The sequence below is a fragment of the Hyalella azteca genome, unplaced genomic scaffold (assembly GCF_000764305.2).
Source record: "Hyalella azteca isolate HAZT.00-mixed unplaced genomic scaffold, Hazt_2.0.2 contig7573, whole genome shotgun sequence".
NCBI lineage: Eukaryota > Metazoa > Arthropoda > Malacostraca > Amphipoda > Hyalellidae > Hyalella > Hyalella azteca.
Window position 1 is genome coordinate 25,911 of NW_025937695.1, and position 27,412 is coordinate 53,322.

The 27,412-nt window shown below is 38.5% G+C and overlaps 2 protein-coding genes across 4 annotated transcripts; both read right to left on the minus strand.

Annotated features, from left to right (window-relative positions):
- Positions 1-1,142: 1,142 nt before the first annotated feature.
- On the minus strand, positions 1,143-14,909 carry LOC108668371 (mucin-5AC). 3 transcript variants are annotated; one of them, XM_018155571.2, is made up of 8 exons: positions 14,320-14,909; positions 10,111-10,879; positions 9,717-9,875; positions 9,002-9,130; positions 7,786-8,026; positions 6,633-6,806; positions 5,763-6,044; positions 1,143-5,508 (listed from the first exon to the last, which is right to left on the minus strand). In XM_018155571.2, exons 2-8 carry the CDS (start codon positions 10,873-10,875, stop codon positions 5,180-5,182), a joined length of 2,079 nt encoding a protein of 692 aa, XP_018011060.1. In that variant the 5' UTR covers positions 10,876-10,879; positions 14,320-14,909; the 3' UTR covers positions 1,143-5,179. The 3 variants fall into 3 exon arrangements, with proteins under 3 accessions (XP_018011060.1, XP_047737253.1, XP_047737254.1); XM_047881297.1 differs by lacking the exon at positions 14,320-14,909 and adding an exon at positions 13,900-14,022; XM_047881298.1 differs by lacking the exon at positions 14,320-14,909 and adding an exon at positions 13,208-13,290.
- A 68-nt stretch (positions 14,910-14,977) lies between these two features.
- On the minus strand, positions 14,978-20,752 carry LOC108668370 (pumilio homolog 3). Its single transcript, XM_018155569.2, has 8 exons — positions 20,579-20,752; positions 19,676-19,890; positions 18,754-19,386; positions 18,386-18,526; positions 17,218-17,295; positions 16,698-16,768; positions 15,597-16,020; positions 14,978-15,428 (listed from the first exon to the last, which is right to left on the minus strand). Exons 1-8 carry the CDS (start codon positions 20,703-20,705, stop codon positions 15,024-15,026), a joined length of 2,094 nt encoding a protein of 697 aa, XP_018011058.1. The 5' UTR covers positions 20,706-20,752; the 3' UTR covers positions 14,978-15,023.
- Positions 20,753-27,412: the final 6,660 nt, after the last annotated feature.

Here is a 27,412-nt window from a genome sequence, read left to right on the forward strand (position 1 = left end):
AATAAATACTAAAATTAAACAGAATTAAAAGACTTTAGAAACAATTAGAGCTACAGCTTTACAACGACCAATCAAGCAATCTCCACTGACTGAGCACTACACTGTTGTGACCCACGACACCATTGTAGTGAACATAGACCAATATACAATACAGAGACGATCTAATTACATTGCTGTGGGCGGGTGAGTTAGGTTAGACGTCCGCAAGACATTCTTTTTCTAGGACACTATTAATACATTCCTCCACGTTTTACGTTTTGATTCGTTCGTAAGAGGGAAGGGTTATAAAATTAGTGATTAGTTCTGATGTCAACAATATGGAGGACAAGACACGACATCATAAATAATGTTCAACATACAAATAAGCTATACGATATCAATAAAATTTGGGAACCTATGACGGGAGCTCTACGTGTCATAATGTGACGTGCACGACGACCACGCAGAAGCATATTAATAAACCTTGTCGGTTGGGCTTGACGGCAGTTGTCAAGTGGCTTTCATGTTCCGTGAAAATGTTTTTTAATAAAAATGGTACTACACAAAATGCTAAATGATTAATTTTTGGAAGATTAAACATTGGTAATACGTAAGATATCATCACACGACTGTGCCGAAAACTTACCTATCATGCGACTGCGCCGAAAACTTACTGTCTGACCTAACTTTCAGCGATGAATTAATGGCGTTTTTCTGCTGCCTTTATCGAATTTTTAAGAAGCCAGGTAAACATTAAAAAAAAAATTTTAAGAAGCTAGGTAATCAGGAAACCAGAAAATTTCACACGCTTGGAGTGAACAGCGTCTTATCGGCGCGTCATTAACATGTGCGTGATAACGACCGCATGCGCTACAGAATTTCGTACATCATAGAACCGATCACCGCAAATTCAGCAGTAAATAACATCGACCTACATGCTAATGAAAAATACACTTGAGTACTTGCAATGCCTTACATGAGTTTGAAGACCCCCAAGAAGAAATTTGGACACGCTGTAAGGACACTGAAGCGTGTCAACAATATCGATCACCGTCAACATGGGTACACAAGTAGATTTGTAGAGCTCTTCATATTCTTTACAATAAACAGAGATTCAATTGTCACTTTAGCCTATTACACTTTCATAAACTTTAATTCTACAGAAAAAAACAGTGATAGAAGGAGGGAAGGTTCTAGAAAGTTAGAGATGGAAAAACCGAGACATTACACGAGACATCGTGCCCTCATTGAGAGCGAACGGCTAGCCTACGACAATGATTATTAAATGCTATCTGGAACGGATGCTTTTACACGTAAGGATTGTTCTCATGTCACACACTAACAACATCATCAATGTACACAGTACAAATAAGTATTAAAGTCCACACGAGTATTGGTTCGCCCTAGCAACTGGTGTGGTACATGAATGTCGGGCAACGACACCAACATTTAATTTTTTGAGGAATTCGCGGATCCGATTCGGCGGCTAGCGTTGAATTTTAAAAGCCCAACAAGCGCTCGACACAATTCCATAATAACACTTATTTAATTATTGCTGTTTATTTAACATAAATTCATCATTTCAATTTAAATGCAAGAATTAAATTCGATCATGAAAGATTCACAAAATAGAATAATGGAGCAAGCGAATATTGCGCGAAGGCAGCATTCTTGCACTCAGTGCCGCCGCCACGCCACCGCGCTCAGCGAGCACACGTTATTGTCACCGACGTTAAATTGGGTAATCGAACTCGCTGCTTCTGAGCTACAAACTTCTCAGACGCACACAACTCGCGGTCTCTATAAGTAGATATTGGCGCCCCCCTCCACCTCCCAGTCCTCGATGAGAGATTAACTACTCTGGTGCGCCATCATTTACCGTCCCTGCATTTCGTAGAAGATATCATATTACTGATTAGTCAACAAGGGTTAGTAACAGAAATAACCATCCGCATGGCAAGTATGCTTCGACTTAGTGAGTGCTGGTGAGGGATCAAGACTCAGGTATAAGAGGACTTTGGGCTTTACACAAACTGTAAGCTTTGGTGAGGACTTCTGCTGTGGTGATTGCAGTGCAGTGCGTGGGGAAAGACAAGAAATGAGGACATAAATTATCAGAATGGATTGCAAGAAATGAAACTGTGCAGTGACACAATAATCACTGTCTACCACAATCGACATCACTTCAAGAGAAGATTCGAATGAGATTCAGTAGACATTTGTATTGCTTAATGAAAGCCTTATTCTAAATAAAGTTAAGATCTCGTATATGAAGTGCCCGCGGTGCTGCCATGGCAGCAACTGCGCCTGACAGGAATGTGTCACAGAAAAGCAGACACACACAAGCGCCAATGCAAGTTTTCCATGAGAAATGTTTCAATAACTGAACACAGCGCTCCGTGAGATGAAATGTCCAATGGGAATGTCAATTTAAAGCGAGAGAATGCAACCTAAAGCTAGGCTGGAATGTGGTAGCAACGATTGCACTGCGTGATCAAACTGAAGCATTGAACCAAGCTACATCATCTATAGTCATTAATGAGCGAGAATGAGCATGATGGCATCAAAATGCTGTAATATCAATGAGTCAGAGGTATAATCTGGCAATGGAAAATTTGTTCAGAATTATCGTCCTAAATATCCGAGTAAACAAGAAGTTATCATCGTAAAAATAATTAGGCAATTTCTCATCTAATGGATATTTCTGAAACGCTTACAGGTAAAATGGTTTTTAATACACAAGTGGAATGAACAAGCGATGGCAGGAATAACGAACGCCGTACTCTATTTCAATATAAATCATGATCTTAATCAAGCTAACGTTTTAAAAATCTAATTTAACAATTAAACTTCATCAATAAACAAACTTAAAATGAGAATCGCAAAGGAAACTTGCCATAAACTTAAATTCTAATAATTTACTCTACCTCATAATAATTCATAGCTATGGGTTTTGAATTCAAGTGAAAATTAATCCCGGGAGGAAAGTAACTTCCAGAAATTCCTACATAGCAGAGTAATAAATTCGAGGCCGTCCCTTCTACAGCCCAACATTCAACAGCAGTCGAGCCTCACGTCACCTCTAGAGCCCTTCGAAGTTCTCAGTCAAGTTCAATCAACGTTTTTATTGATCACCATACATGCATCCAGTTCAGAATCAACCAAATTCCATATTAAAAGACAATTGAAATTAGCATTGCGCATAAATAAAAAGTTTAAAACAAATATCAACTTGATGATCATTTCTGAGCAGAATAATTCCTATCACGAAGAGTGGCAAGATGAAGAGTCGTCAATATCAATAACCAATAAAATCACTAGCATCGTCATTGACAATTTTGATACTTACTTTAAAGTTTAAACTCAAACTTTAAATTAAAATGCAAAAACAACATTTTACTTTTTCCCTGAACACAAGAAGTTATTTATAAATTCTGAAGCTTTTTCTCCTCGTATATAATGAAAAAGACAATACGCCACCTGCATATCGTAGTCAATGATATATAAGAAATGAAGCTTCAAAAATAATAAAGTACACTTTGTTATTGATCTTATGCGAGTAAAGCGGTGCACGCTGAAACTATGCAGACTTTACACGCAATCAAACTCGGTTGACGGGCAGTCAAAACGATGAGTGAACAGCGAGCTACACACACAACTGTCAGCAGTCAGGACACACTGTTGAACAGTACACAAGAACACACATTAAAGTCAACTACACACACATCTGTCAGCAATCAGGACACACTGTTGAACAGTACACAAGAACACACATTAAAGTCACCAACACACAACTGTCAGCAGTCAGGACACACTGTTGAACAGTACACAAGAACACGCATTAAAGTCACCTAGACGTACAACTGTCAGCAGTCAGGACACACTGTTGAACAGTACATTAAGAACACACATTAAAGTCACCTACACACAACTGGCGTCCTACCGAAGGATCTAAGAGAGGGGGAGTTCACCCTGGGGACCTGCAAGAGACTGGACGTGTTCCTGGGCACAATCATTGATCGTCCGCCTCTGCACCGCGATCATAGGAGTCATGCGAATACACATGGCATGAAAATCCAGCCTTATACTCAAACTATAATAAGCTTTGTTAATTCAACATAAGAAACTGCTTCAATGAAGCAGGTACACCGTTCCAAAATCTGTTATCGCATCTTAAACCAAAGAAAATGGGCTAAAAAATTCTCCAAAACAGTGGTTTGCTGAGTATATGTTTCAATTATGAATATATATTATGAATTATGCATTAATGAATGCATAATTCATAATTATCATTGATTAACCCATCGAAGAATATTAGAATTATGATATCGCATACCCTTGCACCCAATTTGGCTGTTGAGCTGAACTAGTGCTCGTAAACATAAAAGAGAAAGACCAGAACTTTCCAGCTTTTGTAGAGAAGTAGAGGCCCAAGTGGAGGTAAAAACAGACACTAAGGGGCTGTGTCCAGGAAAATTAATCATATTGATCAAAAACAAGCTTTTTGTGATAATTATTCATCATTGTGAAAATTCATCGTCATTCATCATAATTCAGCATAGAAAAAAGTAGCTGGTTGTGTTGCGGAGGCCAACAGACTATTCTACAGTACACATCATATATAAAACTTTTGATCAACGTCAAACGCTAGTAAAATCAATTTGGTTTAAAATTATATCGCAAGATGAATTAGAGACTACTTAAAACCAATCATGGTGCAAGATGAATAAGAGACTACCTACTTAAAACCAATCATTATATTGCAAGATGAATAAGATCACTTGTATCTTAAGTGAGGTCAGGGCCGCAAGAAACTTTTCTTGATACATTATTTCATGGCCATTCTGAAATCGCTATTTACATATAAACGAACTATGAAACTTTACATTTCTTGGGAACAACATTAGTTGTCAATGAGAAGAACAACAAAGGAGATAGATTAATTGCAGAGACATTATTTAACGATAAGCACATGAATGCAGATATAATTAAAACTGAATAAAGCATTATCAGGGAACACATGCAAGGCATTAATGAAGACATGAAGATTAATTGTCAACACAGAAAATTAAAAATTCTGTAGATCTCAACTGAGCTTCATCATTTGGGAAGAATTAAAACCTTAACTGGACAGGAGCAAGGACTGATGCCACAAAAACTGATCCCACGCACGCGGCATCAACAGAAAATTTTGCAAGTCTTAATTGAAGAGCGGCGAGTTTCTGAAGAGCGTGAGGCTGGTGCGCGTTCTGGGCTGGGCCAGGGCAGACGGGGGAGCTTCGCTGGGCTGAGCGACTTCAGCGTTGAGGCCAGCAGAGGGCCTCACAGGGCAGGGGTTGAGGCCTGTAGAAGGCCCCTTAGAACAGGGGCTGGGGCCGGCAGAGGGGCCCACAGGGCAAGGAATGGGACCAGCAGAGGGAGGCGGGCAGGTCTCGAGCAGCTCAAGTAAAGGGTTGCGGGGAGTGAGGCTCACCAGGGAAGTCCGTGACGCCGACAGCGAGTCCAAGCAAAGTGATCGCCGCGTGTGACCTGAAAATTAAACCTTGACTAACTTTTCTTGACCATAAGTTCACATATATGTTATTATTTCACTTAATTGCTCACACTGAAAATTGACTAAAATTTCAGAGCAAAAAAGTTTCCAAATAGAAAATACACATCAAACGTTTACTATACCAGTGCGATCATTAGTTCGAATTACATAGGACAGGTAAAATCAAAGGGACAATTTCTACAGTAAAGATTGCACATAAACCTTTAAGCCTAATATTTGATTGTCATACCGGCAGGGGAATGTGTGAATCTGCGGGCTGAGGGGAAGCCTAGGCTGGACGAAATGGGAGTGAGGGGAGTGGTCCTGGTGGGCAGCAGGCGGGAATGCGGCTGGTCGGAGGGGTCAAGGCAGAGGGAATGCCGGGTCTTAGGAGGGCACATAGAGGCCGCGGAGGGGAGCGGGCGCCGAGGACTTTCGACCAAACTAAAGCGCGACCGCGGCGACCACCCGCTGGGGGCAATACAAGTCCCCAGCCCAGGGGATGAAGCGACGGAAGACCCGCAGCCTGACCCTGCAGGAGAGGGGAGGAGACGCTGCATATTGGGCTAAGCGGTAGTAGTTTGTGCTATTCCTCAGTTAGCCCTACTGCAGTGGGGAGGGGGACAGTACTGCTCATATATAGCACAGCTGTGCAGCTACAAATATGAGACACACAAGGAGCCTCGAATGTGAGCAACTGTTCCCTACCACACAGTCCCCAACAGCTCCTTCACCACACAGTCCCCTTTACTTCAAGCAAATAATACCGTGTACACTTGACAGAGCGGATTATTTTTCATAATAATTTCATTTCTGTTACATTACAAAAATTGAATACAGCAGGAAAGTTCAAGAACTTATTAAATTTTTAGAGAAACTCTCATCCTTGAGACGTTTTAACATCTCAGGACATGAAAGATATCAGAAACAACCTCACGAGTGCACAAAAGAGGAAGGTAACCAGAAGATGAAAAGTTGAGCGCATTTACAAAAACTGAATAATACTGCATCTGGTGCACAGCTTCACAAATACCCAAGAGTTAAACATTATGTTAGGTGCATATTAACACAATTCAAAAGGAAAAGCGTGGAAAGTTTGCGTGTGGGTGATGCAGCGCACCAGACGAGGCGTTTGAGGACAGTTTGTGCAGGGAGGTGAGGGAGGACAGCGGTGTTGACGGCGGGTCAGTGTCCAGCGAGCCGCCAGGGCAGGCGGACGTGCGCTGCTGCTGCAGTTTAGCACAACTCAGACGCTCCTCAGTGCCGCACTTGCTGCTGCTGCAACTGCTCATGCCTGGTAAATTGAAAGCATTTAACTATCAATTTTCTGTCAGCAGGTGAGAACGACTATTGATTTATATTAGTGGAGGATACTTGAATCTATAATGCTATTCATATCTAAAAACCTGGTAACGAGAGTTACCGCACAAGACAAAAAGGTGACGCTACAAAATTCATCTGATAATAAAGAAAATAAAAGGCCGATGTTACTAATTGAAATAAAACATTTTTGCCACTCGGAAGAAACAGAATTTTTAGTGGTCAATTTGTACACGTAACACATCATCTGAGCTAAAATGTTCACCATCTATCAATAATATATGTATTATTTGAAAATTGAGGTCAAGTATCAACAATAACAAATCTCCATTAAATACAGGACGTTACTTGAACAATCAAATATGTCTACATTTTACTATGATTGCATTAATTACTCATATACCAAGAATTTAAAAGCAAAGCAAACGCCTAGTAAACTTCAAGATACTCGGTGCCACTTCCAGTCATTTGGGTACGGTATTAGAATCGCAGCAAGTTTTTAAACAGAAACTCCATCTCAATAAGGCGTACGTATAGTTCTTACCCTATTGAAATTGTAAATCTATACTAGTTTTTTTTAAGTTTGTTTGTCGTTTTCTTGTTTTTAATCTCTTTCATGTATATTTTGATTTTCACTATGGTTTGTACTTGTATTCTATATCAGTTCTTTCACTCATGATGGAGATGGTCTCCAAAACAATTTCATTTAATATGAGATGAATTTACTTGGCATTTTCATTTTAAATTTTTAGTGAACTTGCAATTTAAGCAGATTAATGATCGAAGTTCATTTCATATCTCTCACAATTATAAAAAAGGTATAACCAATATCAGGCAAATTTGTTCGAGAATTTAATGAAAGTACTTGCTCTGAATTGAGAATATTCAACAACGCACATTTGATTATATAATTGGGGTTAAAATGGTTGACTAGAGGCGGTACTGACACTAACCTGAAGGTGAAGAGTGGGGTAAAGCAGCGTGATGGATGAGAGAGAGGGAAGGTGGGTGAGGAAGAGTAGTCGTGGAGTGGTGAGGGAGAGTAGCCGTGGAGTGGTGAGGGGCAGTAGATGAGTGGTATGGAGTAGACGATGAGGGGTGGAGGTGCAGGGTGCTGGTCGAAGTGCCCCGACGCAGGGCCGTGCGTCGCAGCTTTGAAGACGTCGTGGCGTCGAGCAGCGCGCGATACCAGCCCTGACAATCACATCAACATTACAAATAGAAATAAAACCTTGAATAAATTAAATATCAAATGTCAAGAACTGTAATATTCAGACTCGCTTAATTACAAATAGCAGCTATTGGCTGTACTGTACTATTGAGCCTCGCTTAATTACAATTAGCAACCTAAGTAAATGTAGCAGCCAATTTCTTGTCTGTGGTTGGTGAGTGTAGCCTAAAAAGCAGTCAGGCTAAAGGAGTAGCGACCGTGTAGCTATTTTCAATAGTATATTCCAGATCAAAAGCATAGGGAATATAGTGCAATAAATTCAAATGATTAAGGTGACCTAAAGATTAAGTTGAATAAGACGTTGGTGTAATTCTAGTCAACAACAGAATGCTCGTCAAATTACTGGACATACCTATATGTGAGAACATCTTTGTTAAGACCTAAGCACCCATGAGTTCATTATGCAGTTCACTATAATGTAGACTCGGATAGACAAGAACTGTGAATTTGCAGTCGTCTTAGTACGGTAGTCTTAGTACGTCGTCTGCAGTCGTCTTAGTACGTCCAATCTTACAGATGTACAATGAATTTCTCATTTAATTTTCGAATATTAAAAAATTAATTTTTTTATTTTTTTAATATATAAATTTTTCTTCAAAATTATTTATTCTATTAATTGATTCATGCATTGCCTCTGACTTCACACAAGTGTGAAAAATTTCAGATCAATTAGACAGGTAAAAGTGTGTCAAAATTATTTTTTCAATTTTTTTAATATTGAAAAATAAAGTTTAATTTTTAAAATCATTTATTTTGACATTTGATTCATGCATTGTCTCCAACTTTACACAAGTGTGCAAAATTTCAGATCGATAGGACAAGTAGAAGTGTATTAAATTTTGATTACAAGATTTGTAGCAGACAGACAAACAAACAACAAGAAGTGAAGTTAAAGAGAAGTGTTGTAATTAAGCCCTCTGTGGTTGATTAACACTTACCTGCAGGAGATGGGCTTCATTGGCACGAGCTCTAAGCAGAACGCGTCCCTCCCTGGGCAGCTCGACGGCCACCACGGCGCTGCCACGCCGCTCCTCCCAGTACACGCCCTCCACACTGGCAAGGTTCACCTGCAGCACATCGAGCACTCCATTACCTGACATTAACGTGACAAGAAAATCTCAGGTGATAAATTTAGTTCTAATTTCTTACAAAACAACACACCCAGCAGGGAAGTGTTCTCATGCAGTCCTTGCTTGAGCATATTTTACTTAGTCTTATAATGGTGCTAAGACTACTCCAAGTTAAGACTCTTTACTGTTTATAATTTGAGAAGAATCATAAACTGAAGATCTTTGGGATTTGAAATTTTTTACAAAGGAGTTATATTTAGATAAGCAATTTCTCTTTTAATAGTGAATTTAGTTAAAAACTGAAAGTAAAAATTTTATTGCAGATGCATCAAAGAGGGAGTTTGATGGATGTGAGTTTAAACAAGTATTTCTTTTATTTATATCATGTTTAGTGAAATATTGTGAATGAGATTCCTGGATATAGGATAGCAGGATTTAGAACAGTGGATTTTGATAATTAGATTCCCAAATCTCAGGGCTTATTTATCCCACGCAATGTTGGGTTAAGCTATAATTAAAAGATAAATTATTGAAATTTTGCACAATAAAAGACTGATAATCACAAACTTTGGCAACTAATAACCTTGAAGATAAAGGAACCCATCTCCGAGTACTTGGTGGAGCCTCTCCTGAAGCATGCCAGGTAGTCCCTGGTCAGGACGAAGTAACGCTCCTTCCAGCGCGAGAAGATTCGGTCCCTGGCCTGCTGTAGGACGCCCTTCTGCAGGGTGTGGCTACCGACCTGCAGAAATGAGTGAGGCCCATATAGTTTTTGTAGACAATTCTTGTTTTCTATACTTCAGGGTCTTTGGATATGAGAGTCTTATTCAGCAGAGCCTGACTGCCTACCAGCATAATTATTTATTAATTCTTATTTGAACTCTTCGAATTCACTTGACATATGCAGCAAAGAATTTTTGGATAACATTTTAGAGAAAACTCTAAGAAAACAACATGAACTGCAAGAATTAACTCACTGGTTCCTGTTCCTGAGGCCTGGGCAGGGTTGACAACTGAGTTGAGTGATGTGATAAGGAAGACAGTGACCGGATCAGCAGATGGGGTGGTGTATTGGCCAAGCATGCCTCTACATCCACCATGTTGGAAATGCTTTTAGACTCACATTGAACTTTCCCATTACTTTTTTTGCAAATCTTGCTTTCTGAGAGAGGTGAGCCATACTTCATAGAACGGCCTGCAGTGTCTGAGCAGGCTTTTTGTAAAAGGTTGCTCTCACTAAATACCGGTGATCTATTGGCTGAGTAATTGGCACCTGGTCTTGCCTCCATGGATGACTGCAGATGCCAAGGAGACTCGCAGTTTCCTCCATTGAAATGCTCTTCTTCATTCTTTGGAAACCTCCAGCTGTTGCCTATGCTATTGCTGTTACTTATGCTATTGGTGCTGATACTATTTCCTAAGCTATCACTGCAACTGTTACTACCACTGCTCAGGAGATCTGATGCAGAATTATTTGCAATATTGACAACCGGCAAAACTGCAGATATGACAGGCACCTTAGTTTCATCATTACCACTTGGGCCATTGCTAATGTAGCCACTGGTGGTGTTGCTGCCAAGGCTTGTTGAGCAGTTGACATTGGTGCATTTGGCGGATGTGGCACAAGATGTGGCAGAGCTAGTGCAAGTTGGGGAATTTAGGCTGATAGATGAAAATGTGGTTGAGATGTAGTTTGTGACATTCGAGTTGCTGGATGTAGTGGCACACTCCACCAACATCATGGATCTGAAAACCAACAGATTTATTAGAAATATCACATATGAATGTAACATAACAGCATTTCTGACTATCCATCCAATGATTGATATGCATAAAACAGCATAATAGAATTAAAACAAAATGTTTTGAAATTTTCTCACATCATGTGGATAAAACTTGAAGTTATCATGAGTATGAGAATGATCATTAATCTAGTGTCACCTCCATTTCATAAGCCTTACAAGGAAGTATGATTTTCCAGAAAGGGGTCTGCATGTAACCACTGTTTAAATAATAATGTAACTCAGAGATCTAAAAGTAGGTGCTCCAAACAAAATGGCTCTTTATTCATCATGGCCGAATTTTTTTATTCCTTTCTTATGTCACAGTAATGGATTAAGTGCACTCAATGAGCTCATTTTGTTTAATTATCAACTTTTTATGACTGGGTTAAAGCTGACAATTTGATTAATAAGAGTTGTTCAAAATTATATTTCAACCTATAAGCCATAGTTTTGGCACCCGTCTTGCTTTTCCAACGTATATATATATAGATATATACATGCCTTCTGTGTCCATTTGTTGTGATTGTTTCTGCAAATAATTTAATAAATAAAAGCAAACAACACATATATAAGTTTTAAAAAAGATGTGGCATAGGCTAATTTTAGGACAGATGAAGACCATCATTTAGACCATCAATGTGGCAATGCTGACATCCTTGTTATTGTTGCCTGCGTGGTGACCTCATTGATGTATACAAGTATACTCATGGCTTGTACAAGGTCTTATAAGGATTACTAGAATTTAAAACAAGAACCAACACCAGGAGCCACAGCTATTAACTAAAAAAACTAAGGTGACACTCATCCATGACAATTGACAACTCTTTCTCATCTCGAGTCTCTGACATGTGGCACAGCCTTCCTTATGATAATGTTGATGCTCTGAATATAAACGCATTCAAAAACAGACTAGACAAGACTGCGTAGCAGCATATGTTTAGTCTTGACATGCCTAGTATCCTTCGGAACAACTGAAAGCCTAGAAACCATTTGAAACCACCATCCATTGAAAAGATTTGATGAAAATGCCTGTCTTTTAGATCTGTGAACTAGTCAAGAAAAGTACAAAAATTGCCGACATCCCTATTCTTGAATGCTGAAGATACTATACTACCTATACTATTAAGAACCAAAGTGGAACATTGGGCAGAAGCCACCTATAAATGAGACCCATGTGCAAGAAGAAGCACCATGCGTGTGGGAATTTATATAAAGTCATTTCATAAATCTGGACAGATGGCCGAAGCATGTTTAGAAAAAATCTGCCCCTATGGAAAAAATAGTTGCTGCATGGAATAGTTGCTGCAGAATTTTATTATTGAAACACATACAAATAATGACTAGAGAATGCATTATATATATTCCAATTTGCAAGGAATCAAAACTCTTTAGATGACATTAACAGATCAAAAAGCAGGTCTCAGCAAAGATTTATAATATATTTAACAATGTTTTGAATGATCAAGATTCACTTTGAAGTTAATAGAAGCATTGAAGAATGAAATTTTGGTTGACATAAGTACGTAATACATGTAAATAGGATACAACAAGGAAATTTCTATAAGGAAAATGACTCTGAAAACTATCTCAAAGTTCAGACAATTTTGGTATTTTGAAAACAGATGGCTGGGATTGGCCAGCAATTGTTGGTCGTTTAACACATTGACTACAATTGCTTCATCTTGTACTATTATTCAATTTTTTTTACTGTTTTTAACAGGGTTGCCAGACGGTCATTGTTTATGGACAAATTCCATGACTTAGTTTTTCTCAATTGCATTGGCTAGCTAAAATTTATGATAGGGGTACTTCCTAATTAAATTTTAAATACTGCAAAAATAAAATAAATGGAATTTTTATAGCAGAAACTACAAATAAACTAGTATATATTGAGTTATCGGCCTTTTTGGCCAATTTTGGTCTTGGATTTGGCCAATTTTAGGCAACCTAAATTATTTACCACTATGCCCTGGAGAAATAAATTTTGTGGTACACATATGTACCACTTCATAGTCAACGTGTTAATATTGGGCACCACTGCACAATGATGAGGCTGGTACTCATCATTATCTGGCACAGTGACACTGAATTAACAAATGATAGTCTGATACCATCAACCATGATCACTCTAGTAGATTATGCACTGGGAATGAAGCTAGATTGGTTGCATGCAGGCTCTTGTCATATGTTTTCCCACTTCCCTGAATTGTGTGTTTAGTGTACATCATGGAAAACCCTACTTGGTAGCTAAGCCTTAAGGTAACTTGAGTAGTAAATTGTAATTACTTACTGGAGCAAGTGGAGTTTAGTTCACTGTGGTCAACTTAAGAAACAAATCTTTATCTACTACTTTTCATATGTCTAATTTTAATTGTTGAGTGTCACTGTGTCAGTGTCAGGCTGTCAGCTGCAAGCCTGTAACTTTGAAGTCGCAACTCGCAAGTTATTACTTTATAGAAACTTAGCATACCCATATGCATTTCAAGCCTTTAAGAAGTGTATTTTTTGTCTCAAAGTTGTTGAACAAGAAGCTGATCTTGGTGAATGTGAATCAAATATAATCTATGAACAATCATTTATAAAATTCCATCCTGCTTATTCCTGCAGCAAGTGATTTGCCATTATTGTATTATGGTAAATATGGATGCCTTATGCCTGACCATCATCATGATTCATGTCATGATCATGCCTTGTATTCCAGATGGGTGGTCCAAAGTGGAATGTGGATAGCCAATTTTACAGTTACCTACATACTACATTATCTATAAAAACCAATCATGAGCAGAAAAAGCCTACCAATCAATATTATAAACATCCCTTTTTAATTATCCTCCAGCAATTTTTGTTAAATCCTAATGATAGCCTATTAAAGAATGGTATGAGCCTCACTATGAGGCATCATAGCAGGAATTGAATTGATGAATGTGATCATTGTGATGTGTGCAGTGTAACTGTGCATCATTCATAACTTTTACATTTTACCTGTCAACTTGCCAAGGCAAAATGTAAAGCTGGTGAATCATTGTTTGACAAGGCAGACAAGCACAAGGATAAAGGATTCACCAATCACCACACAGGGCCCTGATTGGCCCATGCCATACAAATTTTCAAGTTTACTTGTGATGATTGATATGTATAATGTTACATGATAGAACTGAACAGTATGCTTAATTACATTTGAGTAATGTACTTGAGAAGCAAGTCCTCAACTAGGTAGCTATGAAGTTTATTCAGCTATGTTCTGAATGAGACTGAATGATGAATCTAATATTAAACTCATCAGACAACAGACATCAAGCCTTAAGGGAAAGGATCACAACTTAGGTTCACGAATATTGGAGATCCATTTTTATCCTCAGAAAACTGCATGCTTTTAGTAGAATAATGCCAAATGGAACTTACTACAGGAGCTTAGAAATCCTAGTCATTTGTACCCTAACACGAAATACTCTGTAGTCCGCAGTACTAGGCAGGAAGCGAGCTGCATTGATTCACCAAAATCACAACAAAACAGTCTGAAATACCAGATGTAAAATTTGTTAATTGCTAAATTTTAAAACACTATTTAGAAAATTTTCGCTGCATGGCCTTCATCAACCAAATGATTGAGTATTTAAATCTTTATGCAACAGAACTATGACGCTGTTTATAACAAATAATATTAGTAAATCTTCGCTCAATAAAATGTAAGAAGAGAACACAGCCGACCATGAGTAAGAGATTAAAGCAGAGTTGAGTCTCCAGTTTCAGGAAAAATTTATTTCGCAAACTTTTTTCTTATGAACTGTAGAGATTCGGGTCTAACTCAGTGAGGAAGCTTGTTGGTTAAAAGAAAATCAAAACTTGAAAATCTATGGAAGGCTGAGAACCTCCAGATAGGTATAAAAATCCAGCAATGTTTAGAATGCGCAACAAGTAAGATTTAGCTCATTGAACCTAGACAACACTGTTACTACTTCCACTTCTCAAGTAAAAGGTCTAAAATAGAACGATAAGAAATTGTGTCTCGCAAGCAAATGATGCATGGACATTAATTGAGGAAGGATAATGAAATAAATGAGCAAGAACTGTGTTGAGGAAACAAGACAAGCATTAAAAATTGTTAATCATTCGTCCTCTTCATCAGTTTCTTCTTCACCAACGCCGTCTTCATCTTCCATTTTCTCGTCATGAACATCTGTTTCGACATCGCTGTGATCGTCCTTGCTATCGTTGTAATCATTTTCAAGCACTTTGCCGTGATATTTCTTCGTTTTACCAAATTTCTCAGTCTCATATGCCTCAATGCCCGTTTTTTCTTCCTCATCTTCTGATGCCTCTACACCATCTGTCAGTTTAAGCTTCTCGAGGAGAAGTTCGGCACCTTTTGCAGAGCTCTTGATTTTGTCGATAGCGTCAGTGTGCGGCGCGACGTGGTCGCGAACGGCCGCCATGACTCGTTTAACTTCCGTCTCGATGGCTTTGACCATTAGAAAACAACCTCTGTTGCATTTCAGCCATGATGCAATTGTCTGTGAAGGAAGACATCATATTTTGAACGCTAAATCATATTTAAATGGTTGACGCCAAATAACATGACGTAATCAACATATGTGAGATTTACAAAATGCAAATATACATATTAAGCCAAGACGCTTCAAAATTAAAGCCTTTTTCACACATATGAAACTGTTTCCCACCTCGCCAGCATGTTTGATAAGTATTAACGTGAAGAGTGGCATTTTATTTTTCTTGTTTTCAGCATCCTTTCCAACAAGGAAGGAGAGCATCTTGCTGAATGGTGCCAAATCCATCAAAGGTTTTGCATCCTCGGGCACTGGGGCAGCACAGTGCTGCGCCAGTGACGTCATAGCGGCGCACTTGAGGCCAGCTTCAGGTAAGACGTGAATTGCAGCCCCAAGGAAGAGCGTCCAGTGCGCATCACGACACCAGCGGGGCAGGTTGTCAGTGAGCGCCTGCAGGAGGGGACCACTTATGTATTGCAAGATCTCGCGACGACAGAGATCGCGCGGCTTCTTGTTCTGACTGCACACGTCTCCCGACTCCAGCACCTTTAGAATGTCAGGGTGGACATACGTGGCGTTCCTTCCCAGCACCATGTACCTGGATAAGGTAGAAACTAATATGAAAGACCTAACATAAAACCACCAGGTGCTAAGCACATCGAGTCTTTGAATATTATTTGATTTGAGGGGATATTATTGATCTAAGGGACTTTGATTTACACTTATGAACAGAGCTGGACAGCGCTACTTTGAAATATAGCGGCCGCTACCGCTACATGCTCTAAATGTAGCGGGCGCTACCGCTACAATTGCTTAAATGTAGCGCCGCTACCGCTACATGCTCTAAATGTAGCGGGCGCTACCGCTACAATTGCTTAAAATGTAGCGCCGCTACTGCAACATGTAGCGCGCTATTGCCCACCTCTGGTAACAACTAACATGTTGACACAACCGTAGTAACAGGCTTAGGTTGACAACATTACACCGAAATCTTTCGTACATTTTATTATGTAATTTATATTATGAATGAATCATGCTGGTTTTTAAATAATATTTAATGCTATTAAGTAAAATCTAAAGGAATTATCTATAAATGTAGCAGTAGCGCAGTAGCGGCAAAACTTCGTATCGCTACTTAAATATGTAGCGGGCGCTACCGCTACAATTGCTTAAATGTAGCGCCGCTACCGCTACTGAAAATGTAGCGGCCGCTACATGTAGCGCGCTACTGCCCACCTCTATTTATGAAGCACAGTCAAAGTCATGGACGCTCACCTGAAAACTCGAGTGCCGTACTCAGATTGCAATAATTTCTCTTTCTCAGCCATGAGCACTTCAAGCACCGCCTGAAAATGCAAGTTACACAACTTATCATAATTTAATAGATAAGCTTTTTTCAATCTTTCCATCAGGCACTCTTATTTTCAAACATTGATAAAAACTCGAATTTCAACGTGTATGGAAACACTGTCAACTGACAATAATTAAACTTTGATGTAGAAAATTCAAAGGTACCTCTCAAAGTCATAAGCGATATCATACATTTATGATGATAAACTTTATTGTTGTATTGGTTAAACTTAACTTATTGTTAAGTTTATTTATGATAAACTTTATTGTTCTTAGAAGACAATCCATTCAATAACGCCAAATTAATCCCAAAATTAATAATGAAAATTGTACGGTGACCATAATATTCACAATTTCAAAAATAGCTCTTATTCCAATAGCAGATTATAGCATAAGTACAGTATGTTACTTTAATTTGTTTCAGCAGAGAAAGGAATGAGCGCACCTTATGAAGGAACTTGGTGTCCTCGACGCAGTCCAGGGCCGCAAGGAGCACCATGTAACTGTGTTCCCACGTGGCAACCTGCACAACCAACCATGCTTAGCTAATTAGAAAGCATTAATGGTAATAATAAGTGGTAAATGCGCCATGAACTGAACTAGCAATGATACTAATAATAACTGTTACCACTTACACTGACTGAACTAGCAACACCGCAATGGTTGTTAGGTACTGTTCCCATAAACTGAACTAACAACAACGCAATAGTTGTTAGGTACTGTTCCCATAAACTGAACTAACAACAACGCAATAGTTGTTAGGTACTGTTCCCATAAACTGAACTAACAACAACGCAATAGTTGTTAGGAACTGTTCCCCTAAACTAACAACGCAATGGTAGTTAGGAACTCTTCCCATAAACTGAACTCACAACAACAATTGATGTGGCAAGTTACCGTTCACACTAACGGAAGAAGCAGCAAAACCTCTATTTCTACCAACAGAATATGATGACCAATACTTGCAGCAAGGAAAATTTTTACCTCTTTGAAGTTAGTTTACTTTGCAGAGATTAGTACATCGTGGCCGTTGGTGGATCAACATGGAAAGTAACCCATGACAACATCATGTGAGGAGACTTATCATAGTCAAACTTGAATGCTGATAAGATAGAGCCAAAAATATAAGGCCTTCGTATGCAAGAGCAGAAGATTGAATAAAGCAGATTACCGTATGCAAGAGAAGAAGACCAAATAAAGGCCAATGTGCAAGAGAAGCAGACCAAATGAAATGATGTAAGCTAGAGAAGCAGATCATATAGAGGGAGCGCGCACTGTGAAATGGTAAGAGACTCGCACGCGCGACCAGGGTTTTGAGTGCAACACAGAACAAGCTCTCCTGGAACCTTAGCTCTTCACCAAATTCTTGTTTATAAATGAGTGCCTGGCTTGTGCAGGATGTTGTGTAATGTAATAAAATGGTGCTGGCGCGTCAGCAATTCAGACATAGTTGTAGAATAACCTTAAAAAAATTCATAAATTAAAATTTGGGCCACCAAGCACTCACTCCCTTCCCGATTCGCCACTACAAGGATTGGCAATACAAACACAAAATAAAGGGTAAATGCAAGAGATGCAGATCAAATAAAGGCAAGTATGAACGAGTAGCGCACTTCAATCATGTGGCCCTTGAAGCTCTTTATGATGGTCTTGCGCTGCTTAGCAGATCCCCGCCACAGGCACATCATGGCAATCCTGGCGCCATCTTTGGTATGCACCACACGGAGCAGCCCGTCCTCCACTGACTCGATGACCTTCACAACAAACAAATCATAAATAACTCTGCTCTGTTTTAAAAAGGGTACCGTAAATATTGTGCAATGTTTGACAATAACTAGATAAATAGCACGCCAAAACATTATCAAAGTACCTATCAGTAAAAGTCAATTTAAAATTGCCATGAACGAGCAATTATCAATTATATAATAAAGCTCAAACATGCATTTTCAGTTTCAAAAATGTAGTAGGAGCAAATTCTCACAAGATTGAAGTCAACTTGGTCGTCACAGTGTACCATGTACTCTCTGAGTAGACCAAGGATAAGAGTGCTGTTAAAGATGCCCTTGTGCATTATCATCTGCAATCCTTTCTTCAAGTCTTCCATAACTTCCTTCTTCTTAGAAGGGTGCTTCTCAAGGATGTCTCCAAGCGTCTTCACACCTTCCTCCTTGAAATACCTAAAGCGAGGCCCAAAGAACTCCTGCATCATCTTGGAACGCTGGTCAGAGGTTGCAAAGTCAGAGTATGCAAGTTGAATGACATTAGATGCATAGGTATGTTTAGAAAGCCTAACCACCTGACCTTCCATTGCTGCAAATATCAGGTCACGCTGGTTCTTAGATCCATGCTTGAGAATCTTTAGTAGAAAATGATGGGAGTGGGAATCTTTCATGGTCTCCAATATCTGTTCTTTAGAGCAAATTTCATCAAAAAGTCTTTGCCTGATGTCAGCATCGCCATGTGTAATGAGATGCTCAGCCATCCTTATGCCACTGGCCTGCTTAATCCAGACTTTAACATTGCCAATGAAAAGATTGGTAACTTGCCGGCATAGCTCCAGACGCCGATCCTTCTTGCAGTCAGTGTGACGCAACTCTTCCCAGAGCTTTATGGCCTGCCGAATAAAATATCATCAACAAATCATCAAACAAATTTGTAGAACAATAAAAAAATCAAATAACAAATTTAACAAACAGGTAAATGCCAAAATGTTTTCTATACATATCTTAAGAAGGGGAAAGTACTAGTATTTTCATATTCCAGATGAGATTTTAGTTATTTTCAAAAAGGTAGAGATGAAATTTCTTAAAAGAAATTGCATACCGGTATCTGTTTACAAATTGAATCAACTGAATTTCTATAAAGAGCCAGTGCTGAATACCAAAATTATGAAGGCTATTGACCTTCATAAATGATGTGTAGAGTTCTTCTCCACCAACACTTCTTTGCTTCCTCTTCTTCTTCCTAGACTTGGTCTCAGCTCGCACTTCTCGCCAGTCAGGTTTGCCTTGAGGATCCTTGCCTTTCCCGCCAAACTTTCCATATGGGCCATTGCGTGAAGGACCATTAAAACCAAACTTCTTGGTTTTGTTCTTCTGATCAACACCAGAGCTGCTTTCTGAAAGATCAATATCATCTTCTATACATATATATGTACATGTCTAAAAACTTCTCTTGCTTCTTGAAAGCAAAAAAATCTAGAGCTACAAAGAAATTTCCTCACTTTCTTCTTACCTTTTCTATATGCTCTATTATAACCATTGATAAGAAGTATCAATTAAATTATACTTTAAAAATGAGAGATAATATTAGAAGGTTTAACATAGGTGAAAATACTAATCAAACAAACTATTTTTTCAACTTTTAAATGTCCATCATTAATGCATCATGAAAAGAAAAATTGTACATAGAAATTACTTCAAACACAAAATTTACAGCCACAAATACAAGAACAAACCCAAAGTAGAATTAGGAGAGATATAAAATAGTTAGGACATTTTTATTCAAGTAAAAAATTAATGATATAAGATAGCTCATACAAAATCACTTAGTACACCAATTTCATTCCTTATGGTTGTATATTTGGGAATGACATTTGTAGGGCTTGTTTTCATCCCATAAAAATTCAAAAGCATGTTCTAACCCACAGAAGTTACATTTTTAAATGTTTCTGCCAAATAAACAGTCAGTCAGCAGGTCAGCTAATCAACTATGTTGCCTGAGTTACTGATGTTCAGCAATTAGGTATTGTTCTAAAACGAAATTTATAGAATAAAAACAACACCTTAATGATTAATTAGACTAACCTGTTTTTCTTCTTTTGGAGGCTTCAATAAATTCTGTTCCTTTGCGCTTCTTGAATTGTTTGATCAAATCATTTGATGATGAACTTGTACAATTAAGATCTCTATTATTTTCTCTCTGCAGAGTCATTTTGCACTATTATGTATCCGCATGAGCTCTGTTGAGTAAAATATTAAACATCAAAATTTTAGTTTAGTTGAATTAAAGGAGAATTGATTCTATTATCTGGAGCACTAACAACACATTCAAATTAGGGAATTATTTTTGTAATTATGGTGGTTTTCTTCCACCAGCAATGAAGATTAGCAAGTGCAGGCAAAATCTTCTCTCCAATGGGCAACTGGATTTTTGGGGCTCTCAATTGTACCTGGGACTGTCAGTCACTGAAAGGGAACATGAGGTATGGTACTACTTCATGGTATTTACTGTCATTTCAGAGGGACTACCAGGCACTGCACAGTATTTATTGTCTTGGCAAATAAATATAAAAATTATCAATTAGTGCCAATGAAACTTGGAATAAAAATCAATGTGGCCAAAGCTCGATGATTAACAGGGATGCACACACATTATGATTGATGTGAATAACACTCAAATCAACACATCACACATGCACATATTACAATTGTTGTGGATGATTGACACTGATGAATGCCTATCAAAACAGGTGCTATATTCCAATTCATGCAGAGTTTATCAATCAATTAATTGCTTTTGATTGGACGTGTATGCCAATTCAAGCCATTATGCAGGGTTTGGCAATTGCATGCCGTCAAACAGGATAATAAGGGAAGGGATGAGCTTGGAGAATCAGGAAAGTTGTCCCACATTTTGTAGAAATGTAGCAGCAAAACAAATCAAAATATTGCAAAATTAAAAATAGTGGCATGAAGTTCAACATTTTTACTATCTATGAAGCATAAAGCAAGTTACAAAAGCATGCATTTACTACCTCTAAAAAATTCCCCAAAAAATGTGTGAAAAGTGAGGTTTTGGAAAATTACCTGAGCTAAGGTCTGTAGCAAAAAAATATATATTCACCATATTAAAAAATATTACTTACATAAAACTTTGGCTTAAAATGTGATTGACAAAATCACATTTTAAGGTGTTGGCTTAAAATGTTGGCTTAAAATTAAAAATGTGATTGACAAAATTTGCGTATCTAGTAAAAAAAATGGCGGCCATTTCCGCAAAACGGGGTATTAAGGGACAACCCCCGGGTTAATAAGGAACAACCCCTGGGGTAATTAGGGACAGCCCCCAGGGTAATAAGGGACAACCCCTGGGGTAATAAGGGACAACCCCTGGGGTAATAAGGGACAACCCCCAGGGTAATAAGGGACAACCCCCAGGGTAATAAGGGACAACCCCCAGGTTAATAAGGGACACCCCTAAAAACGTATTTACAATAGAACCTAGCACCATTGGTGAGCATAAAAATTTTAGATTTGCATATCAGTTTTGAGAAAGCATTGAAGACAGATAAATGGGAGAGAAGGGCTTACAATATAAAATTAGCCGAAAAGTAAAAAAACCTCAGCGCAATAAAACCGTCAGAGGCAAACTGCTGCCATCAGAGGCAGTTGCTTGTTTGCTGTCAGTCCGTCACTGTGTGGGCATGTATGAGATTTTGCTCCCGAGTCCCGCTCCTGCCACCCCGCACAACAGCTCCCGCGGGGCGCTGTTAGGGGCTGCATTTAGGCAAATGAATGATTTATTAAGTGTTTTCAATTAATCCTCTCTTTTTGTCCCCAGTGCTTTAATACTAATAAAGTGACTGCAATATAAAGTTAAATTAATGCATGTGAATAAGCATCGTTGAAGCGAGTAAATTTTCTGTGTTCCTGCTTATCTGGTGCTTACACTGACTTGCCAACCACTCATACTGCCTACTGTACATGAGCCTGCTTTCTGGCTATGAAGACTTCCTTGCTGTCCTGTCACTGACCAACTAAGATTATCCTGGCTCTTTAAATAGGTGAGTAAAGGGAATACTCTCGCCACGCATCTCAGTCCTAAATTTTAATCAATGAATGTTATCAGTAAATGTTTGTAAATATCATCAATCATCCCTTAAAATTTGTTCTAGAGTTTAGTAGTAGGTAGCTAATGTGTGTTTATGCATTTCAAGTGTATTTGTGTGTTTCAAATTCAAGTGTTTTGTTGGATAGGTTTTATGTGTTGTTGTTCCTGCACTTTTGCAGAGCGGCCAACGTGGGGCATATCCTGGGCCAATTTGGGGCGCATTCCGGCAAGTTCTGAGCTAGTTCAATGCCAGTTCTGGATGAGTGACAGGCAAGCTTTGGGCTCACTGAGCCACATTGCAGACGAGTCTTGGGCTGCTCTTCAGCTACTCGAGCTGACACTAGAGGCCAGTGTGGATGCCCTTTAAGTCCTGTCTAGCAACTCATGTCAGAGCTGCCCTAACGTGCCAGTTGAGTCTACCCCACTGATACTCACAAGTAAGACCACCGCCATCTTGTTTCTTTGGTGTGGATGCCACTTGATGGACCAGGCCTGACCCAGGGCCCATTTTGAGCCTTGATTCCTTGGTTTCATTATTCTTGATTTGATTTAAGCTACTGACCATTCTTCTGGCCCAGTTTAGTTTATTTACCATGTATCATTATTTATTCTTTACTGTTCAAACCAGTTTGGGCTGCTGGCTATTTATTTTCACATGCTAGGTTCACCCCATCACTCATAGCCCTGGGCTGTCTCACTACTAACCAACTAATTTTGCACCTTTCACCTTCATGTACCACTGATATATTTAATACATGTTTGCTTGGTTCTTCCTCCGTTTGTTTCCCTGAGTTTTTTTGCTTTTTTTGCTTGGCTTCACGTGCTGGTACTATACCGGCCGGACCATTGACCTTTAGAGGGGCTGACCCCCAACAGCGCGGAATAGATTTTGCAGTGCATCATGTTTAACTCTTATTTGTGGTGTAATTTGTTATTAATTCATAAATGGTAATTTGTTGTGTTTGACTTGAAGAATGGAGACAATATGCTAATGAATTAATATTTACTTTTGTCCTAATTGAAAACTTGAAATTTTGCAACCTTCATTCTAGATTCTTACAAGTATAACTTTTATCTCTCTTATTTTTATTCCCCCAGTCGTGACTAAAATTTTTGGATCAAAAAAGTGGTGCATGTGGATTGAAAATAATATATGAACCTTAATTTAAAGAATTCCATCCTGCTGGTTAATTTAATTATTAAACTAAATTACCTAATACTTAACTTAAACTTAATTATTACAGACAAAAGGACTGGAAAATTTAAAAAAATTCATTAAATAAAAGATGAATACAAAATACCAATCAAATAATAGACATTAGACAACTAAACAACAATTGTATAACAAATCTGAGGTAGCTGGCTACTCTACTTGTGATCCCCCTTTTCCTTTATGGTCAATCACCTGGCAGAGCACTATCTGATAATCTAACTAAGGAAAGCTTTCCACCTTGGACTGTGGAAAATTATTTTTAGAAGTGAACTTCCATTCCTAGAAATCCACACTGCCCACTGCCCAGAAGGGGTAATTTGGGAGGCTTTCATTTACATCAGTGGTTCCCAAAGTGGGCGATATCGCCCCCCTATGGGCGGTGGAAAGATTTTGGGGGGCGCTAAGGAAGAAAAGGGCGGTTGGGGGGCGATAGGGAGGTGGCAAGTTGAAGATGGAAGTTTGAACATTTGTTTGACGATTTGTACACAACACGTGCAGCACATGACTCCCAGCGATGGGTTTTTCACCCAGATTCGTGTAAACTCTCCTGGGTGTACATCTCGGACAAATCAACGGCCGGACTCGCGGCTGATCTCACAGCCAATTTCCAAATTCAATGATCAAGGAATATCTCTCAAACTACTGAACTTAATTAACTAGATGAAGCTTGGTACATGTATTCATTAGGACCTTATGGTAACGTTTAGCTGCTGAAAATTTTTTGAATTTTGCCTTCATTTGTTTTTGCCATAGTTATATAGCAATACAGGCAGAAATTCACAGTGATCAAGGAATTTCTTCCAAACTACCAAACGGATTCGAACGAAATTTTGAATTTACAGTCCTAACTATAACTACCGGACGGTAATGTTTAGCTCATAAAATTTTTTCGATTGTGCCTTCGTTCGCGAGTTTTTTGCACATTTTCTCATTTATAGAAAAAAAGGCGCTATTGTGCTAGTCTTGTCCGTCTGTCTGTCCGCCTGTCTTTCTGTCCGTGACTTCATGTTTTTGTTGACGAGAAAATGCGCGCTCTGTCAATCACTGAAGTGAATACTGAATTATATTTTTTCATTTCAATTTCATTTCAATTGTAAACAGCAATACATGCTTAAATTTGCAGTAACCAAGAAATTTCTTCCAACCTACTGAACAGATTTGAACAAAACTTAGTATTTAAATACCTAACCTCAGCAACGATGATGTTTAGCTCATTTCAATTTTCTCGATTTTGCCTTCGTTTGCGAGTTATATGGCTATATGTAAATGGCTCTTGGTTAAACCGGGCGGTAGAAAAGCTGGTCGTTCCTCCTATATCTGTATAACTTGCGAACAAACGCAAAATAGAAAAATTGTCACGAGCTAAACATCACCGTTGGGAGGTTGGGTATACAAAGTTTCGTTAAAATCTGTTCAGTAGTTTAGAAGAAATTTCTTGATTGCCGCAAATTTAAGTGACAAACAAATTTCCCGGCGATACGGGCCTAATATAAGGAAGTGTGAAATCAAGATTGACGGTGAAATGATAAAAAAAAACTTGCAAACGAAGGTGAAATGAAAAAAAAATTATAAGCCAAAAAAAATCACCACATGGTAGTTAGGAATGTATATTAAAAATTTTGTTAAAATCTGTTCAGGAGTTAGGAAGAAATTCTTTGATCACTTTATCGCAATATAACTCACGAATGAAGGCAAAATTTAAAAAATTTTCACTTGCTGAACATCACCATTAGGTCCTAATGATATGTGTTCCAATTTTCATTGAGCTGCGTTCATTAGTTTGAGAGATATTACTTGATAATTGAATTTGGAAATTGGTTGTTAGACCGGCCATAAATTTGCCCGAGACGTCATAGGTTTCTAGTGCTGATATGGTTAAAACAGCTGAAAAACAAGTTGGTTCACTAATTGGGGTTCTATTTGTGAAATGCACATTTGTGTTTAACCTTTATCTTTTAAAATTGGAGAGTACTACATTTTAAGAATGAGGCGTATTTTTTTAAATGTGGCTGTGGGGGCGCTAGAAATTTACTAGGGAGCCAAAGGGGGTGCCAGCCTGAAAAAGTTTGGGAACCACTGATTTACATTTTGCATCTGCCATCTGGTAGGGTAAACGCGGTATATTCCGTCACATTAAGGACGCATCGAGATATGAAAAACTATAAAAAATAACCGTATGTGTTACTTAAGTTCTGTTTGCTTTATGTGACTCTCAAAACACCGCACTACGTGTCAGCAACAACGAAACGTCACAAAATGTTGCCATATTTATTTAAAAGCCTTTAGAATGGAAACCTACCAAATCCCTATATTCCGTCACTGTGTGTGGCAATATTTGGCACGTGGTGAGGCATATTCCGTCCGCGCTTCAAATTCTACTGATACGTAATGCCGTCATCCACGTGTTCGAATTCCGTTTGCTGTGTGAGCTGTATTGGAATACAACACGGCTTTGAATTAGAACACTAATGAATATTGAACACTACTTAATTGCGCTTTTAATCAACAACTAGGGTAAACGCGGTATATTCCGACATCGTGGGTAATTCCATCACCTCTCTAGTTTTTCCTTTATATTAAGCTTTGCTTTAGTTCCATGCGTTCGTTGATGGTTGAAATGGTGACGTCATACATTTGTGCATCGAACTAATGCCAAAACACTAGGTCTTGGCCATCTAGCGGGAAAATATTGAGATCCAAAGAGAGACAATGCACACTACCCAGTGAGATCATCGAATAAAGTGTCAAATTTGATTGTTGACCTTGCTCTACCAAATAGTGAATAACTGTTTTTATAGGAAGAATATTATGGTTTGAGACTTTTAAATACGTCTGTGAATATATTAGGAATCCTTTAAGTATACTTGTATTCACTGATTTCAAGTCGTAAATAAATTAATAGATGATTATAATGAGAAATGGATTTAGACACATGAAAACTAATTCCGACACAACTTGAATTGGACACACACATCGTTCCAAGCTTTGTACAAAAATTGAAATTTGCTTAATTAAAAGCCTAATAGTTGTTAATTAAAATGTAATTAAGTAGTGTTCAATATTCGTTAGTGTTCTAATTCAAAGCCGTGTTGTATCCCAATACAGCTCACACAGCCAACGGAATTCGAACACGTGGATGTCGGCATTATGTATCAGTTAAATTTGAAGCGCTGACGCAATACGACTCACCACGTGTCGAATATTGCCACACACAGTGACGGAATATAGGGATTTGGTAGGTTTCCATTCTAAAGGCTTTTTAATAAATATGGCAACATTTTGTGACGTTTCATTGTTGCTGACGCATAGTCGGAGTCCGGTGTTTTGTGAGTCACATGAAGCCAACAGAAGTTACGTAACGCATATATAGTCAGATGGGGTAAGACAGGACCGAAATCACTAACAAGCATGTAGCATCTATACCATCAATAAATAAAAAACCCTAAACCTATCACAAGGTGTAGTTATGCAATGGGCTTCTAAGCTACAACTCAGACTTTCTGCATACAACACAGTTTTCTGTACAGATTAAAAAAAGTGAGCTGGTCCCATCTTACCACACTGGGGTAAGATGGGACCGGGCATGGGGTAAGAC